This window comes from Camelus ferus, chromosome 10 (assembly GCF_009834535.1).
Source record: "Camelus ferus isolate YT-003-E chromosome 10, BCGSAC_Cfer_1.0, whole genome shotgun sequence".
NCBI lineage: Eukaryota > Metazoa > Chordata > Mammalia > Artiodactyla > Camelidae > Camelus > Camelus ferus.
Genome location: NC_045705.1, coordinates 70,251,682 through 70,270,418, shown reverse-complemented (window position 1 = coordinate 70,270,418; position 18,737 = coordinate 70,251,682). Strand labels below are relative to the sequence as shown.

Below are 18,737 nucleotides of genomic sequence, written 5' to 3'. Positions count from 1 at the left end.
CCCACTGATGCAGGAGCCATGCTGGGCTGAGCTGGAGGGTGAGGGGTGAGCAGAGCCCAGACTAGGTGGGCACTTGACCTGCCCCAAGAGGAAGCACCAAGGAGGGGGTGGAGGGCAAAAAGATGAGGGGCCCTGGAGGCCCCCTCATTGTTCTCAATGGAGGGCCAGAGGCTCACCAGACCCCGCCATCTGTCTCCCACCTTCACTCCCAACCGCTCCCATCCCAGCCTGAGCCTCCAGGGGCCTGTCTTCGGGGTCTGCCTGGGCTGCCCCTCCACAAAGGGTTCAGCCCCAGGCGGTCTGCTCCAGCTCCCCTGACACAGAGTGCGTGGGGGCCGGGCCTCCTGGCAGGGGACTGAGCTCCCCGTCTCCCAGACTGTGCAAGTAGAGTCAGGGAGGGAGCCCGGTGCTGGGTGGAGGAAGGATGGGTGGAGGGGCTTCTGGTTCAGGGGTTATGGGCCCCACAGGCCAGGATGGAACAGGCCCAGGAGGGTGTTGACACGTCCATGAGGTGGGGAAGGCCCACCCAAGCCCCCAGCAGGCCTCCAGTGCCAGGCAGGCTGCGGGGCTTGGTCCTAGAGGGGAGGAAATCCCTGCGGCTTCCCCAGGAAGGCAGGTTCCAGGAAGGGCGCTCCAGCCCCTGTGCTGGGGCCTGCTCCACGTCTCCTTCCCCACGAGACTCTTCCGGGTGCCAGGAAAGAGGCTGGATCCAGATTCCAGGGTCTGGGACCCCAGCCCAGAGCCCCTCCACCCAGCCTCCAACCTGCTTCCAGCCTCTGGAGGGCTAATTCAGGAAACCCTGTCCTAGCAGCAGGAGCCAGAAGTGGGGGTGGGGCAGCCCTGTCCTGGGTGTGGGCCCGGGGGCCAGGGGGCCCAGGGGCCAGGGGCTGCCCACCCGCCTGGGTCAGCTGCAGCTGCAGCCCGGCCCCAGCCGGCTGAGTCATGGGGCCGCAGTTTCCAGGCCAGGACCGAGGCAGGAAAGGCCGGGAGAATGTACACGCAGGCTCCTGCAGGGCGGGCAGGCGTGGGGCCCCTGGGCTGGGGGTGGTTAGCCTGTACCCTAGTCCCCCAGACCTTGACTCCGCCCCTGGATTTTGCTCCACGTGCCAGCTGTCAGGTTTCACCCACTCCCCAGTGGAGGGCCCAGGACAGCTCAGATAGAACTCCACTTGTGCACACACACACGTGAACACACACGTGAACACACACACATGCTGGCCAAGCCCCTCTGTTGGTCGCCCTACCTGGGGCTAACCTGGACAGTTCTGGCCTCCAGTGGCCGTTATCCACCCATTCTGCAAATCTTTAACCAGCACCTACTGTGTGCCAGGCACTGAGCTAGCAGCTGCGACAAAACAGAGCAGAAGCCCTGCCTTCAAGGAGCTGAGCATCGCAGGTGTGCCAGGGCAGGGGCGTCTTTGCAGAAGCAGTACCGGCGCAGGCCCGCGACGGGCTTTTATGTGAGTGCTTGGAGGAGGGCAGAGGCAGCTGGATGCTCGTAGGGGAAGAGCCTGCCTCACTGACGGAGGCAGCAGGCGCAGTTCAGGGCCTGGACAGAGGGTCCCCGGGGCTGGGCCAGAGGGAGCAGGGCAGCAGGGAGGAACTGGCCAGAACGTGATGGCCTTTGGGCCACTGCAAGCACCCTGGCCTTGACTCTGAGGGCATGGGGAGCCCCCGTTTTAATGCCCTGCTCCAGCCCCTGGGGTCTAGGAGTGGCTGTGGGAGAGCAGGTGGGAGGCTGCTGCAGCACCTGGAAGATGCTGGTGACTGAGGCCAGGGCTGTGGCCACGGGGGTGGGAGAAGCCTACGATTCTGGATGGATTTGCTGGGCCCTGACAGTCTCCAACCTTGATCGTGGTGGGTGCCTTTGTGGCTGGATCAGATGAGAGGCCTGAGAGGGAGGGGAGTCAGGGTGACCCCAGGGTTTCTGGCCTGACTTCTTAGCTGAGTGGGGAAATCATGGGAGGAGCAGATTAGGGGGAGACGTAAGGTCCACTAAAAGCACACGCTGCCCTCCAGGTGCCTTGAGACGCCCTGGAGAGGCAGCCTGTGGGCAGCTCCGTGTAATCCCAGGTGTAGGCTGGAGATGTACATGTGAGGTCCCCAGAATGTGGCTGGACATGAGGCCACGAGCTGGATGAGGTCATGATGGGGAGTGTAGCAAAGGGAAGGACCAAGAGCCAAGCCGAGGCATCCCGTGTACCGGCCAATGCAGAGAGGGGGACCCCAGCGGTGATGGAGGGAGCGGCATCACGGAGCCAGGCAGAGTCCGCTGCTGGTCCTCGGCTCACGTCCCAGGGGAGGCCCTCGTGGGGGGTCTGTGTGCGGTGCTGGACGCGGGCACTGCTTGGCCTGGGCCCACACCGCCAAGGAGAGATGGCAGCAGTGGCCATGAGGGGCAAAGTCAAAAGAGAGTTGTGTTTGTTTTGTGTCAGGGCTGGGAGAATGAGCATGAGCGAATGGGCGGGAGGCCGCGGTGATCTGGGGAGAAGGGAGGAGGCTGAGCTGTCCTCGTGCACTCGGGGGACAGGAGGACAGGCCAGGGCGGGGCCTCCTCGCCTCCAAATCAGCACGGAGCAGAGTGGAGGGGGGGGGCACAGGGCTCTGGGGGGAGCCCGTCATGGAACGCCGAGGAAGGGCAGGGCCCGCCTTGCCGCCGTTGCTGGAGAGCGGTCCCTCCCGCAGCCGGTGCTGGCTGTGCACCGCCCAGCCTCCCCGTGTGCACACTGACAACGCGGTGCCTCCAGAGCGCCGCAGAGAGGCTCGCTGCACCGCCGCTCCGAGGGGCGGGCTCCGTGGGCATGTCTCGACACGGGCAGCCTCAAACCCTGTGCTGAGTGAGAGCAGGCCAGCAGGGAGCCGCAGCAGCTGCGTTACCATTTATGCTAAAGCCACGGACCGAGCCTGGATCGCATGCGCCAGCTCATGTTTTGAAATGGCTGGAAGGATAAATACCAGCTCACTGAGACGGTTACCTGGGAGAGGAGGGGCTGCAGTGAGACGGGCCAGGTCAAAGGGGCTGTTTCTTTGAAATGTTTTTACTTTTTAGGGAGAATGTTTTCGAAGGGTACTCACATCTACTTAGGTCAGGCGAGCCCTTGTAAAGGGCTAATTCAACAGCAGGATCTCCAGCTGAGCCCAGCATGTTGCCTGGGCAGGGGGCACGTGGTTGCTCTCCTGGAGGCCAGCAGGTTTGGGGTCCACAGGGAAGAGGCTCCCGGGGCCAGTGCAGTCAGGGGGCAGCCCGGAGGCTGGGCAGGTGTCCAGAGAGAGATCATAGTCCTGGACTGAGCAGGAACAGCCATGGGTGGCCTGGGAGAGGTGTGGAGAGAAGACATAGTAGGCTGCATGTTCTGGGGAGGTGGGCAGAGCAGCTGGGGGTGCTGGGATCCTGCGGGGCACACTGGGGCTCCTTTGACCCCCACAGGCCTGAGGAGCTGCCCAGAGGAGCTAGACTCTGCCCCCAGGGCACCCCAGCCACATCGCCTGAATCTCCCCTTTGAGCTGCAGGACAGGTTCACGGTCCCATCCCTGCTAGGAAGGCGGCCCAGGCCCGGAGACCCCCAGCTGGTGACGGGTCAGGGATGGCTTGGCTCTCAGGGAGGTGGACATTTAAGAAGACGACAATGTGGGTGGTGCCTGGGCAGACTGAGTGGCTGGAGGGGTCAGAGCGCGGAGGTGATGGCAGGGAGACCAAGAGGGGTGGTTCCTCTAAGGAGGAGACTCCTGCCTGGGGGACTGAGGAACGAGACAGGTCTGCTGGCTCAGGAGCGGGGTGGGAAGTCCCAGGAAGCGAGTGGGCTGGTGCAAATGTCCTGAGGCAGAGAAGGGCACAGCACACACAGAACTGACAGAAGCCAGTGCGGGGCAGGGAGGGGCAGCGGCCGAGGTGGGGCACACGGCCCAGGCCAAGAGGGACCCTCTGGCTGAGGCAGGGTTGTGTCTTCATCCCGAGAGCAGTAGGGTGGCCAGCGGAGGTTCACGCAGGGCGAGGTTGCGGTGTGAGGACAGAGGGAGGCCTGCTGGCTATGGAGAGCTACAGGGAGGGCAAGCCAGCCTCAAGGGGCACTGCTGGGCGGCCTGGGGGCTGGGGAACCCAGGGGTCCTGAACTGCCCACGCCCTGGCCAGTGGCCACAGGATGGGGGACTCTAGGGCAGCCAGGCCTGGCCAAAAGCAGCCAGAGGCAGATGGAACAGTGAGGTCTGGGCTGCCAGGCAGTCCCTGCCCACCTGCCTGCCGTCACTGGACCGTGTGTCACCCGCCCAGGCCTGGGGTTTGGCTGGGGCAGCCGAGCGCTCGCTGGCTCCCGGCACAAAGTGTTCTGCCCAGCGTCCCCCTGGCTTCCGGGACTTCAGGGCTCATCAGAGGGGCAGTGCGGGAGGGGGAGGCAGGGGGGAATCAAGTGCAGGTGGGGCCTCGCCCACCGCCAACACAGACACGGCCTCTCGGCTTCCAGCGCCTTCTTCCAGCTGCCCCACATTCCCCCTCGCCCGCCCCGAGCAGGGCGGCTGCGTCGGCTAGCCTGGGGCTGCCCGGCGTGGGCAGGGCGGGCAGCCGCCCCCACTTGGCCTCTGCTTGTGGGACACCTCCCAGCCCCGGCTAGGGGCTGGCCAGCACGTTGGGAGGCCTAAGACCCACCCATGCTGGGCAAGGGGCTCCCCTGCCTACCCACCAGGAGGCCGTGGGCAGCTTCCTGGCCTCCATGAGTCCTGGCCCCACTGCCCAGGTCCCCCTCCAGCCTGGGGCAAGTGAACAGGCTCTTGTGTAGCTCAGGGGGCTGTGCGCTGCCCGGAGCCCCCAACTCTGCCACTAACCCCTCTGTAAGCTCTCCCTTACGCCGTCCTCCCTGAGTCCACACAGGGCAGCCTCAGCGGGACACAGTGAGGCGGTGATCGTGAACAACTCTGGGCACACATGTGGCCCCAGCAGAGGTGGGGGGTAGGGAGGAGGTGGCTGAGCGTCCAGGACTACGGACCCAGCACATCGGTAAACACAGCGCACTGAGAGTCCCCAGGGGACTTTTGTCCTGGACAGGGGCAGCAAGAGACAAAAAACATAATAAACCAGTGATGTCAGTGTGTGTCCTGGAGGAAAAGAAAGTAGATGGAGGACCGAGGTCTAGGGGGCAGGTCGCTGCATTTCACTCAGAGCTCAGGGAGGCCTCGTGAGAGGGGAGAATTGAGTAGAGATGTGATCAAGGTGAGGCCGTGAGCCATGTGAGAATCCAGGAAGACATTCCGGCAGTGGTGGCCGAGTGAAAGAGTGGGAGGAGAGCAGAGCGGAGGCCCCTGCTGGAGCTGCCTGGCAGCGGGGAGACCCTCTTGGGATATGACAGTGGTGGCATGGTCTAAGGCCTGGCCTCAGGAGCTTTCAGTGGTGGAAGGGAAGGCCACGCTCATTTGAGCTGAGGTTATGTGTTGTGGTGGAGGACCGTTTTCTAGGCAGGGGAAATGGCACGTGCAAAGGCCCTGGGGCAAGATCGAGAGGGATATGCTCAGGATCTGAGCAAAGGGCGTCAGGGAGGACTGTGTGAGGGGCCGCAGAGCCCCAGGGGCTGCAGAAGGAGGTTAGATTTCACTCTGGGTGCACTGGGAATTCTGCAGAGGGAGGCAGCTCAGCCTGGCTGGTCTGGAGCGAACAGGGCAGGGGAGTAGGGGCAAGTCAAGCAGAGGCGGTGGCAACAATGCCAGCCAGGGATGCCACTGGCCTGGGCAAGGGGTGTCTGAGGGAGTTGGATTCTGAGTGTGTGCTGCAGAGAATGGGTGGGAGGTGGATGAGCACCAGGGGAATGCAGTGCTTTGTTGCTCTGTGTGGGTGTCGGCGCCACTTTCTGAGATGGGAGGACAGGGTTGGGGGCAGGCTCAGGGCAAGTCTGAGTTCTCTTTGGGATCTGCTGCTCCAAGACGCTGCTAGACCTGCATGTGGTAGAGACAAGGTTCTGGGGCCCAGGGAGAGTGCAGAGCTGGGGTGCAGACTTGAGGGTATGTGTGTATGAGTGGTGCCAGCAGGCGGGAGTCCTTGTCTGGGTGTGGAGGGTGGGTGAGGTGTTCCTGGCTGGTGATCGCAGGAGAGACGGGGGCCTGCAGTAACGGTGCTGAGCCGCACCCCTCTAAGTGGTCAGCCTGGAACAAGGCACTGCTGAGGGCCCCTGGTGGATGCCAGGCACTGGTGGGTCTGCCCTGGGTGAGCCTGTGTCTCTGGGGCAGGTAGAAGGGCCTTCTCCCCATAATGATGCTCTCTCAGAGGGAAGCCACCTGCACTCCTAAGGGGTGCTCAGCAGGAAGGGTCTCGGGGTGAGTGGTGGCACTGTCCAGGCCCTTGGCCACTTGGCATGCTGTCCTGAGGACCCAGCTGAGGCGTGGCTGACTATGGTGGTGGCTCAGGTCACCTGATAGCATGGCTCCCTCTGGCCACCCAGGAGCCAGAACAGTGAGAGATTCGAGAGACAGCAGCCAGGACAGAGGCCCTGGTCTGCAGCCTCTGAAACTCCCACCCTGGCTGATTCATGATGCCAGCCAGTGCACTCACCCCAGGGACCACTGCACATCACCCACCTCTTCTGGCCAAGGTGCACCCCCAGTCTGGACTCTGCCTGGCAAGAGGACCCTAGGAGCCAGGCAGAACAGCTGGGGTATCAGTGACCATGGGCAGAGAGGATCTGTCTCCCAGTCAGGAGAGATCCCCCCATGCTCTGTGGGGCGCCCACTGCCCGCACTCTGAGCATCCCGTGCAAAGGCCCAGGGACCGAGAGGTGCAGGCAGATACACTTGCACTGTCTGGCAGCTCAGGGAACGATTTGGTGGAAGGTGCAAGGAATTGTGCAAAACCACACCAGGGTGGCTTGTGCATTCTTGGACACACTCTCCCTGTCTTTGTAAAGCCCGAGTTCTCGTATGCACACGTCTACACACACACATGCTGACTGGCCTTGTGCAGGAATCTTCGTTCACAGTCAGGCCACGCCACACACAGGCATGATGGTACACGTGCTTACAGTGATTACCGACAGTGACTGTCAACAACAGACTCAGTATGTACATGTATGACTGAAACCTTGTGCTGTACACCAGCATAAATTGACACAACATTGTGAACTGACCATGCTTCAATTAAACAAAACAAAACAAAACAAAACAAAAAAGGAGACTTGATCAGCATTTGCCAGATGCTGAGCCTTGTGTCCAGTGGTTTCACGCATTAATTCATTCAGTCCTTGCAACATCCTACTAGGGGAAATTCTGCTATCATCCCCATTTCACAGATGAGGAAACTGAGGTTCAGGGAGGCCAGTGTCTCGTCCAAGGTCACCCAACCAGGAAACCAGGAAGCAGAAGAGGCAGGACATGAACCCAGGCAGCTTGTCCATGTACCCAAGCCATCTACATGGACCCAGACCTGCTCACATGGGCACGTACACCCAAAACACGTCCTCCCTCGGGGGCCCGCCCACAAACACGGATGTGCGCATCGCAGCCTTACACACGCGCCCAGTGCACACCCAGCCCTGCAGCCGTGGGCCCGGCTCTGAAGCTGCCCCCCCGAGCCAGATGAGTGCCCCGCTTGCTACAGAACAGAGCGCTCGGGCAGACCGGCTGCCCCGGGGACGGGCGGTAAAACCTCAGTGGCTAGAAACACGGTTGAGTTCTCCAAGAGCTAAAGCACTAAAACAAAGTCATAAACACAATTACACTGTCTCCTGCCATAAATTACGACGTTATGAAGCGCTGTGATCTATTTCCACTCATACCAGGCTCTCTGAGACGGTCCAGCCCCACGGGCTCTAACGAAAGGGTGATTTACGGGTGTTATTCCCGTGTTCCCGCCGTGCGGGAGGGGCGTTCCCAAGCCCGGAGGAGGCGCGGAGGTCCCGCGGGCAGTTCGGTTCCCGGGGCTCTGAGTCGAGGCGCCAGGTTAAGTAGTGCCCACCTTATTCATTCCACACGCATGAACTGGGCCCTGTGTGTGCTGGCAGGGACGGGTAGGGGAGCAGGCTCGTTCTGGTGGGAGAACCAGCTAAGGGGCGCACAGATACAACCACACTCTGAGGGCCGTGGCAGGAGGTGGGGTGGCCTCAGATCGATGCTTCTGGTGAGACCCGAGGATGAGGGGTGGCTGATGAAGGCAGGGGAGCAGCAGGGGAAGAGGCCCTGAGGCAGGTACGTGCCACCACGTTTGATCAGCAAAGTGACCTGGGACAGAGTGAATGAGGATGGAAGAAGTAAGGGGGTCAGAGAGCACAGGGGGCAGGTCTGGGGGCCATGAGAGGGACGTAGGCTTCTCCTGGGAATGAGACGGGCACTCAGGAGGGTGTAAGTAGGGCAGTGATGTGACCTGGTTTGCGTTTTGAAAGGACCACCATGTAGAAGTATGCTGTGGGAGAAGGCTGGCTGGCAAGCTACTGGAATAGTCCTAGCATAATAAATTGGGGGCCATGGACAGGCGGGCAGGGGTCTCTTGGTTTCTGCTGACAGAATATGGAACATGATGCTGAGATTTGGAGACTTTATCTGAGCTGAGGAAGATGTAGAGGGAACAGGGTGGGCGCTGAGAAGGGGCTAAATGATGGGGCGGGAAAACCGTGCTTTCATGGCCTGAGTTTGGGCCTGGGGCCCAGTGGGGTCTAGTCGGTGGTCTTGGGTATATCCCTGGCCTGAGCCTGGGTGCTCAGGGTCAGAGGACAGCAGACCACAGCTACAACGTCAGAGTGGCCCTCCTCCTGTCATGGTCAGTGGAGAGAGGGTCTAGACTGATGTGGGGATGTGGGGATGCAGCCAGTGCCCTCCGCTTTGTGTGGTTTCTCTCAGTGGCACCCATTACCCTAAAAACCAGTGCTCAGCATCACCTGCGTGTGCTGGAGGGCACAGGGGGCAGAAGTCATAGGTCACTGTGACACCCCCCTCAGGCAGCAGCTTGCAAGGGCAGGGGCAGGGGCAGAGCCTATGGGGTGGGGCAAAAAATGGTATTCTATGGAGACGAAGGACCCAGAAGTCCCGGGGGTGGTTGTGGGAGGGGCAGGTCCACCTGAAACCTACTCAGGGGCCATGAGGTCCCAGGGGGCAGTGTCTTCTCTCGCAGACTCAGTCTTTCCGGTGTCCAGCAGGGCCTGATGCCCGAGGCAGTGGCCTGCTGCAGCCTTGCCACCCCAGGTGTGGCCAGCACATGGCTAGGCCCTGTAATGGGGGTGGGCACGGGCCCTGCTCCCCGCCAATCAGAATTCACTCATCAGACCCTGTGTCCTGCCCCATGGTGGGGGCTTCTCACAAACCATATGTTGGGGAGGGGTGACAGGGTGGACTGCCCACCCAGGGACCCTGAAGCCACCCTAAGCTGCCTCCCAGGGTGGGGTCTCCCCCCTCACGAGCCCCAGGCCTTGGTGTCCCCTGTCTCCTGCACACCTTTGGCCAGTGTGGCCGAGACAGCCCCAGGCCCGCACGAGGCCAGGGCCATCAGTGTGTCCAGAGCTGGGATCGAGGCCCAGCAGATTCTGCAAAAATTTCCCTTGAAGGACTCTTTTTCAAGATTTTCTTTTGAAAACAAATTCATAACCACATCAAACAGGAATCCCGTCGCTTTGGGTTTAATCACCAGCCGCCCGGGGCTCTCTTAACTGCCTGTTATTCTAATTGCTTTTTTCTCTTCTGAGGCCGCAAGTCGTCTTATGGTTATTAATTCGGTGAGTTGAGGAGGGAACAAGGGAGCTTTTGTTGGCCTTGCCCTTTCAGTCACTATCAAACAGCAAATAATGGCGAAATCCAAGATCCCCAAAACTGCCGCGCCCCAGCGGCACCCGGGGGAGCACCAGCCCGGTCCCCGGAGCAGGCACTGCCCTCCCCCAGGCAGCCGCCCGGACTGACACGCTTCTCGGTGGCCAGGGTCTGGCTAAGGCCACGCCCTCCCTCTGGCCGACTGAAGGGCTTGCTGGCGTCCCCAGCAAATCCGAAGCAAGATAACCGTGCCCTGCACTCAGGGCGGAGGATAACACAGGGTGAGGCGACCCAAGGACTGTCCCTGGGAAGTGGTACAGCCCAGCCCTCTGCTCTGGAGGAGAAGGTAGCAGGCGTGAGTCACGCTCACAGGGCCAGCACGGGCTCCTACGCCGGACCGTCTTGCTCCATCCTCGAGACAACCCTCTAAGGGAGGAGAGGACTTCCCCCTGCCCCGCTGAGAAACTGAGGCCCAGGGCAGGAAAGCCCATCGGCCATGCGGGTGTGACATGGCCACCCAGACCCACCTGACCCAGCTCACCCCGCACCGTGGGGCTATAGGATCAGTCGTTGAGAAGGAGGGGGGCCCACATGTGCTGGGCAGAGGCCAGGACCAGGCCTGGGGGGCGGGGCGGTGCAGGGCACGCTCAGGGAGCCCAGCGTCAGCGGTGAGCAGCCAGTGGCCCTGGGTGCTGTGTGGCACCGGGTCAGCCACAGGCTCCAGGAGGCTTGGGGGCTGGGGGCTGGGAGGGCGCCGCAGGGCCTGGCCCACCCAGCGGTCACCACGCCCTGAAGCTGGGCCAGGGATGGAGAGAGGCCCTGTCCAGCAGGCTTGGGGCTGGGCAGGAGGAGGACCCTGCAGGGGTCCAGGAGGGCCCAGGAGGCCCCTGAGGGCGGCCGGAGGACCAGGAGGACTCGGCGAGCGGCTGGGAGGCTTTGGCAGGAGTCTGGTCGGTCGGCCGGCTTCTCCACTTGCCCCCTCTCTCGTCTCATTAGTGGTGGCATTGAACCCTCCTCCCTAGACCTCCTCTCCTGTGTGAGGAGGAGGAGGCGTGAGGCCCAGGCATCAGGCCAGCTCTGGGATTCTGGCCCAGATCCTAGCTCACCCCCGGCTCCCCCACCACCTCCAGCAGTCTGGCTAATGGGGGCACGTCCCCTGGGACCAGGAAACCCAGTGCGCCCCTCAGAGCTCCATCTGCCATGAGCAGCCGCCAAGGGGCCAAGCTGGGCTTGGAACCGAGCAGGGCCAGGGCTGGCACCCACGCAGGCAGCTTCAGAAACGCCAGAGCACGAGCTCGGCCTGGGGCCAGCCCCCCGCCTGCTCCCCAGCAGGGGCTGCGCCCCCTCACCTGAGCGCTCCCAGCCCTGGGACGAGCCCATTCTCCAGCCATGCCCCACGCACCCCCCCCCCATTTCAGTCATTCTTCCACTTCCTTCTTCCCCAAGAACACCCTATAAAGGCCTCCATACCCACTTGTACTTCTGGGGGCTTCAACAGATGTTCAAGTGCCGTAAAGTGAAAATGTATGAAACCACAGATTTTCTTCTGTAACGTATTTGGTGCTTTAATTGATGCCAAACCAATCAATACCCATGCTGGGGCCGGCACAGCTCGGCAACGCAAGCCTTGTGGGACAAGCCTCATTCAAGGCTCGTTCAAGGCTGCCAGGCGTGCGGTCTCCCACGGGCCTCCCAGGGCGCAAGCCAGCAGTGGGACTGAGCAGGCCGGCAGCGGGGCCCTGGGGGCCTTGGGCCAGCCTCTGGGACGGGGTTTGGATGTGATGTTGTGCAAGTCCCCTCCATGTCCCCTCCACCCCTGTTCTCTCTGGAAGATGGGCCTTACCATCTAAGCTCAGCTTGGACCTCCTGCTCAAGCCCCCTCCCGAGGTGACTGCTTCAACCCTCCTGGGCCACTCTCCTATCCCCAGCTTGGAACCTACAGGTGGGGGCTGCAGGACCCCGAATGAGGCCCTTCTCCTGGGGCCTCAGGGCCTGTGTCTGTGGGGTGGCCTCAGTGGAGGAACCAGGGTGTCTGGCAGGCAGCTGGGGGAGTGCAGGGGTGAGGGTGCTCAGTGAGGGGCCCAGGCCCCACCTCCACCAAACCAGAGAGGCTCCACACCCTTCCCTTTATAGCCCCGGCTCCCAGATCAGATCTGTCTGGGAAGAGATTAGACCCCTCTGGCCTGGGCGATGGGGCCTCAGACATGCAGCTGTCCCTGTCCCTGGGGGAAGCTCAGGCCCCACCTGGTCAGAGGAGGCAGAGCGGGCAGAGAGCCTGGGAGGGCCTGGAAGACAGCGCAGCCCCTGTGCCAGGCTGTGGGGGCGGGTCACCAAGGCCTCCTCCCCTGGGGAAGGACAGCCCCCATCATGCCCCACCTGCCGCTGGGTCTCAGGTTAAGGGACCCTCACCCGCAACTCAACTCAGGAGAGACCCCCCCTCATCTTATCCTAGCCTTGCCTGTCCCCTCTGACTCAGTGTCCACTGCGGGTGAAGGGCTGTGACTGCCTCCCCACCCCTGAACCCTGGCCCGGGCCGCCTGGGGATCCAGCTCCGCGGGATTTGTGGCCTCTTCCCCAGGCCAACCAGCACCCAGCTCCATCCGGTCCTAGGGCAGAGATATCCGAGCCCTCAGTGGGGCCCAGAGAGGTCCAGGGGCCGTCTGGCACAGGGAGGCCCAGAGCACACACATCACGAAGTGAGCTTGTCCAACTGGACAGCCGGCCACAGCCAGCCCTGCCTGCTGTCCTCAGCCCCGGTGTTGACCCTCGGCCGAGCCACTCTCCCCTGAAGAGCTCTTGCAGGTTGGCCCTTATCGGTGATGATCTGGCCACCTCCTCTCCCTCCCCCACGTTTCTAGTCTTCCCGGTGTTCCAGGCACCCAAGGAGGTCCTCTAACGGGGACCCTGGGGGAACCACCCCAAGGGCACTGCAGGCCGCAGATGAGCTGTGCCTCCCCCCAGACCCCGGCTCATGCCAGGACCTCTGCCTCTCCCCCGCCCCTACTCTGAGGGCTCTGAAGCCCTCCTCCGACCCCTGGGCCCATTTCAGCCCCGTCCCCTCACGGCCGTCCAGCAGCCTTGGCTGAGCGCCTGCTGCCCGCAGCGCATCCTGCCCCACCTCATCCGCGGCGGGCCGCCCTGGTGCTCAGCATGGGAAAGGCCGTTGGTAGAAGCGTGGGGGGCAGTGGAGGGCAGCAGGCAGGGGAGCAGCCCTGCCTGGGACCATCAGCCCTTCCAGGAAGCTCGGCCTCCAGGTCTCAGGAGGGGGTTGCAGAGCGGGGACCCCACCCACACGTGTGCGCTCAGGTGCAGGCACGCAGGGCCACGGACGTTGTGGACACACACACGTGTTCTATACACAGGCGAGACCAGGGCCTGGCCCCGCCCCTCCCCCGCCCTCAAGGAGCCCAGACCCTGGGGCCATCTGCGCACTATGGCCGCCACCACCGCCCAGCTCCCCTCTGCTCCTGTCCCCGCAGGTGACGCAGCTGGACCAGAGGTTGGTGCTCATCACAGACCTGCTGCAGCAGCTGATCTCCCTGCATCACGGGGGCCCCCCCAGCAGCCGGCCCCCCAGCGAGGGCGGGGCCCAGGTAGCCCAGCCTTGCAGCAGTGGCTCCATCAACCCCCAGCTCTTCCTGCCCAGCAACGCGCTGCCCACCTATGAACAGCTAACCGTGCCCCGCAGGGGCCCTGACGAGGGATCCTGATGGGGGTTTGGGGCCCAAGCCTGAGAGGGGAGGCCCAGAGGAGCCCCCCCAGCCCATCCCACCTTCCACCCACCCACTGGGCCTTGGCCACCCCTTCAAGGCTCCAGACATCCGGTGGGCCACGTGCCCCTCCACCTGGGCTTGGGGGCTCACCCAGACTGCCTCTTCCCAGCCAGTGGGTACTAGGATTTGGCTGGGCGGGGGGAGGGGCCCTCTTATCTCTGAGATCGCGGACCCCCACATCACTTGCATGATACTCGGGACACAGTGGCAGGGGGTCAGGCCGCGCACCCCGGCACTTGGCCCACCCTGTGTGTGGCCGGTAAGCAGCATAGCTGTGTGCCGGCCCCAGGGACCTTCTGAGGGGAGACAGAGGGCCGGCCAGGACAGGGTCTGTGGGGACTCCACCCTCAGCCTCTAGGACGCAGGGGAGGAGGCAGGCAGGGCAGGGCAGGCCCAGCCCATGCTGCACAAAGGATGCCCACAAGCCAAAGCCCAATCAAGGCCTGAGCACCGGCTCAGGGGCTCCGGGCGGGGGCTGGCTCCCTCCCTCTCTTTCCAGAGATACTGACTGGGGCCGGGAGCTGTCGGGGAGCTGCTCCTGAAGCCACAGCTTCCAATGGGGGGGACAGGCCTACCGCTGTCCCCAGAGAGCTTCACTTGGGTGAGCCATCCTCCAGAGGGACGGGCACGCTCAAGTTCCCCACTTTGAACTGGCAGCTCCTCCTACCCATTCCGGAGAAAAGAGGAGGGTCCCCCAGCCCCTCTCTGCTCGTGGGCCCTGCCTCCAGCCCCCTGCCTGGTCTGATCAGCTGGGCAGACGCACAGGCTGGCACCTCTCCTCGCCAGCTGCTGAGCCGCAGGGGAGCAGAGGGTGTCGCCATCTCTGCACCGGACGGGGCTCCTCTTGGGCACTACGTCTCACGGAAATCAGAATAATTTGTGGTGATTTGGAATCTGCGTGTTAATGAATTTCACGGTGTGATTTTGATTCTTAATCAATCGTGCAGGGTTTTCCCAATAAAAGTGGAGTCACGAGATCGATCTTAACACTGCTGTCACCTCCGTTTCTGGGGAGTGAGGACCACCTCGGGGGCCACCTATCCTCCCGTGGAGCTGCCACCCACCCCTCAGCGCCCCAGTGCCCCTCACCCCGTCTACACCCGCCCAGGCGAGAGGAAGAGGCCTGGAAGCCCCAACCCACTGGCCTGGGCATTCTGGGAGCGGGGTCCCCCAGTGACCCAGGAGCACATGTAGGCCAGGCCTTTCCTGTCCCCTCAGCCAAGGCAGGGCCCCAGCCCACCCTCTGAGCCTTCACTCTCGCTGTTGCCTTTGCTGGGAAGTTCTCCTGACCCTCTCCGTCTGTTGACCGCTCCCATGGTCTACGGCCAGACTCAAAGCCCCTCCTGTGGCAATCGCTCCCTGAGAGCCCCTCATGAGACAGCGACCCCAGGCCTGTGACCCTCACTGAGGGGAAGGGTGAGCAGGTGGGGTCATCACCCACCAGACAAGCATGTTAGGGACACTGTCCGCAGTGCTCACATCCCATACCCTACTTCCGGGGCCACAGGGCTTAATTCTTAATTCCAGGACAGTACCTGAACCCTGCTGCCCACCTCCCACTGCTGCCCACGGGCATCTGGGCCCTTGCCTCCTCCCTGGCCCATCTCCTTTCCCCACAGGCCCTGCCTGGAGCCCTCCCCGGCCCCCCTCATGGGCGGCATCCCTGTAGTCCCATTGGTGGCAGGTGCCCAGGTGGCCGCTAAGCAGGAATTCCTGGTCTGAGTGGCATCCAAGCCCCTGTGGGAGGGGAGGGGCCTGGGTCCCACTTTGCAGAGCCCCAGGGGCTCCTGAGACCCAGTCCTGGCTCCCACCCAGGGGACAAGGGGATGGCTGGCCTGCCGGGCACTGGCCAGTGGGGGGAGGGGAGGAGGGGCAGCACAGGGCCTGGGGCCTCCCGGCACCCACGGGGGGAGGGGCAAGAGCAACAATTACTGGAAAGGCAAAAGCTGTTGTTTCCTTGTTGAGTAAATATTTGTGGAAACCCCAGGAGGCGGCTGGCGGGAGAGCAGGCCCTCCACGGCGCCCCCGCCCCGCCGGCAGCCCAGGCTCAGCCGGGCCCTCGGTGCGCTCGCTCGCTGGCCGCCCATCTGGGCCGGGCGCGGCCCCTGCACCCAGCCCCGCTTTGTTTTGCGTATTATCAACTGTGCACAAAGTGCCTGAGTGCTTCACTCCTGGACGGGCCATTGCGGCCCTCTCGAGTGTGAAATGCAATTTACCTGAAATAAAGCCCAATTATGGAATTAGCTAATTAAAGCCGCAGTGAAGGCTGGGCCGGCCGGCCGGGCGCTCAATGCCCGCCAGTGCCCACGGTCGGAGGGAACAGATGGCGCCCCAGCCCGCCGCGCGGCCGCATTCCTTCACTCTGCCCCCGATAACTGACTTACACAGCACACGGCCATCTGGTGTATGACACGTCCTGTGTGCCCCGGACAATGGCCCAGCAGACCTCTCCGGGAGAGGGCCGTCGCCTGGGCAACGGTGGCATGTGCAGCCCAGGCCCACTGCCGGCCCCGCCCCCGGCCCCTTTGTGGGCCCCGCCCCCAGCCCCTTTGTGGGCCCCGCCAGGCTGCCTGGCCGCTCCATGAGTATTTGTCCCCAGTGTCCGGCCTTTGTCTCCAAATTGGGCTTCCTTGTTGGGGTCCTTGGTGTCCAATGGGTGCCAGGAGTATCTGCTGGGGTAACAGGGTGGGGGCGGCGGGGGGCCTGCCCTGCCCGCTTCCTGGGGTGCCCACCACCCCTGCTCATGCCCCTGCTCTCATCGGCGCCCTCTGGAGCCGGGCAGAAGGATGGCATCTGGAGGGCGCCAGGCTCAGCCATGGGGGCCAGTCTCTGAGGCCAGCGTCCGCCCAACCTGAGGTTCTCCCAGTCTTGGGCCAGGGAGCCAGCCCACACTCCCACCCTCTCCCCCATCTGTGAAATGAAGACCAGAGAGCTGCTCCAAGGGGTGTTGGGGAGGGGCTGATGGACATAAGACGGAAGGTCCAGGGCCAGGTCAGGCACACAGCAGGTGCTTAATTAAGGCAACCAGACAAATAGGCCAGAAACCTGGTTCTAGGGTCTGTCTCCTCACTGCACCCCCACTGCCTGGCCCACATGACCCCTCAGAGCAACTTCCTGCCCCCTTCTATGTCCAGCCACCCTCTCCAAGCGCCCTCTCAGAGACAAGGCAAGCTGTCCACCACCCACTGTCCTGGGCCCAAGTCATATTCTCCCTGCATCTTAGGGGGCCCTGAGCTGCCAGCAGGCACAGCCCACCTGCCAACACCCCTATTCCGCTCAGGAACATTTTAGCCGGCAGCGCCCCCTCCACTAAGCAGGGCCCAGGAGCGTGCCCTGCAGCCTGCCACTGGAGAAGGGCTGTGCTGGGGCTTACAGGCCCCAAGGGGAGGCAGAGCCCAGGGCCGCCTGGCGCAGGGCCCGAGCCCACCAGGGGCTCAGGGAGTGCCGGTTAAATTAAGGAATAAAATCGGGGTTTGGAAAGAGGCTACCGGCACTGCTGGGGCTGCAGACCTGCCTGACCCAGGCAGGGCACCACCAGGCAGGTGCCAGGTGATTATGTTCTGGGGGTTGGCCATCCTGTTCCCTGGAAGAGGGGACTTGGTGTGCGTTTTGACTACGGTGGCCAGACAGCTGGCAAAAGGCAGATGTGGGCCAGGTTCCTGGGACAGGCCCCAAACACATCCCCAAGCCAGCATCCACCGGCAGGATCTGCTGGGCTGCCGGCAGGGCGGACACCCCCTTCCTGACATGTAGCCAGACCCTGATGTGGGAGGCCCTTCCTAGCTCCCCAGAAACCTGCCCTCCCCAAACCCCGTCTTCATCCCAGGGCCACCCTCAGGGTCCTGGACCCCTGTGGCTCACTGGGGATCTGAAAGGGGGTCTGCCTCTCCATTCTCAGCCCCCAGCATCACCCCCCCTTTGCTCTGGCCCTGTGATGTGGCCCCGGGGGGCTGGGGAGCTGGGGGATCAGGCCTGACGCAGTCAGCCATGCAGCCGGGCCGAGAGCGTGCTCAGTGCCACCAGAGCTAGGCAAGTAAGAGTTCAGCTTCCACTGACCTCTGAGTGCCAGGGACCAGGGGCCAGGCCCTCTGGAAGCAGACAGCCCCCACCCGCGCCCTTTCCAGCCTCATTGTGTAGCAGAACCTCGGTGGGCAGGCAGAGGGCCCCACAGCCGGGCAGCATGGGAGCCCAGGAGCAGGCGCCCTCTGACCGCATCAAGCAGCTGCCATGTTTTCACCTGCTCGAAGGTGGGAAGCTGCCTCCCTCCAGCTCCAGCAGACCAGGCCTGGGTAGAGGGTGGGAGAGAGGCTCTCGGCAGCAGCCAAAGACATCGGTCTGAAGAAGGGTCTTCTCAGATAGGGGTCCTGGCCAGGTGTGCCCCATCCCCAGGCCAGGACACCAGCCCCTCCCTGCCTGATCTCAGGTGTTAGTTGAGTGGCAGGAGGTGGCAGGTCCACTCTGAACCCCAGATCCACTCCTCTCAGCAAGTGCCTCTGTGACCTGCTGGCCTGATCTCATTTTTTGCCCCGCCCCAGCACCCCTGTGAAGTACCCAAGCCTCACGCAGGCCTCCATCCCAGGGCCCACCCCTGCAGCACCCAGAGGGGCAGGTCTGCCCTTAATTCCCAGAGCCGCGCACATCTGCCCCCCCTTATCCCGAGCCTAGGTTTCACACACATCAGGGCAGGGGCCGCTCAGCCTGAGGAGGCCCAGAGCCAGCCCAGGACGAACGCCCACGGCAGGCCTGGCACACCCAGGCACTCCTGGTGGTCCCGGGCCACAGGGACGGGGAGTGTGGAGACTGAGTTGACAGCTCGCCACTCGGACACTTTCAAGACTCCCACCTGCCAGGGACTCTGGAAGACCCCTCACCTTCTCCACCCCAACCCAGCCCCCTCCACACTCTGCCTGGCAAAATTCTCTCTGGGTTTCCAGCCAGTAAGAAGCGTGTGACCTCTAGGAGCAACATCCAAGTAGGAGGCACAAGCTGCTTGGATCAGTCCCGCCGGCAGCCTCGCCCTCCTGCCCAGCCCACGGCCCCAGGAAGCTGGTGGCAGCAGCAGAACATATGGTGAGGGGGTGATGGGGTGCTCATGGGGTACATTGATTGTGCTGAGGGGAGGGAGATGCTTAGAGCAGAGGCCTCAGGGCATATGGGTCCTCCCACTTGGCGCAGATGGGAAAACCGAGGCCCAGGGAAGGGCCAGCCCAACGCAGCACCTGTCTCCGTGAATTTGCACTGAAAAAGGCCTCAGAGACG

At 63.1% G+C, this 18,737-nt stretch overlaps 1 protein-coding gene across 2 annotated transcripts in view; it reads left to right on the top strand.

Annotated features, from left to right (window-relative positions):
• KCNQ1 (potassium voltage-gated channel subfamily Q member 1) overlaps window positions 1-14,465 on the top strand; it is a 320,688-nt gene extending 306,223 nt beyond the window's left edge. Inside the window, exon 16 of one of the 2 annotated variants that reach the window (XM_032490136.1) lies at window positions 13,185-14,465. In XM_032490136.1, coding sequence (XP_032346027.1) covers window positions 13,185-13,415 — 231 coding nt within the window. In that variant the 3' untranslated portion in view covers window positions 13,416-14,465. The remainder of the gene's footprint in view (window positions 1-13,184) is intronic. The other variant, XM_032490139.1, reaches the window with a different exon arrangement.
• The last annotated feature ends 4,272 nt before the right edge of the window (window positions 14,466-18,737 follow it).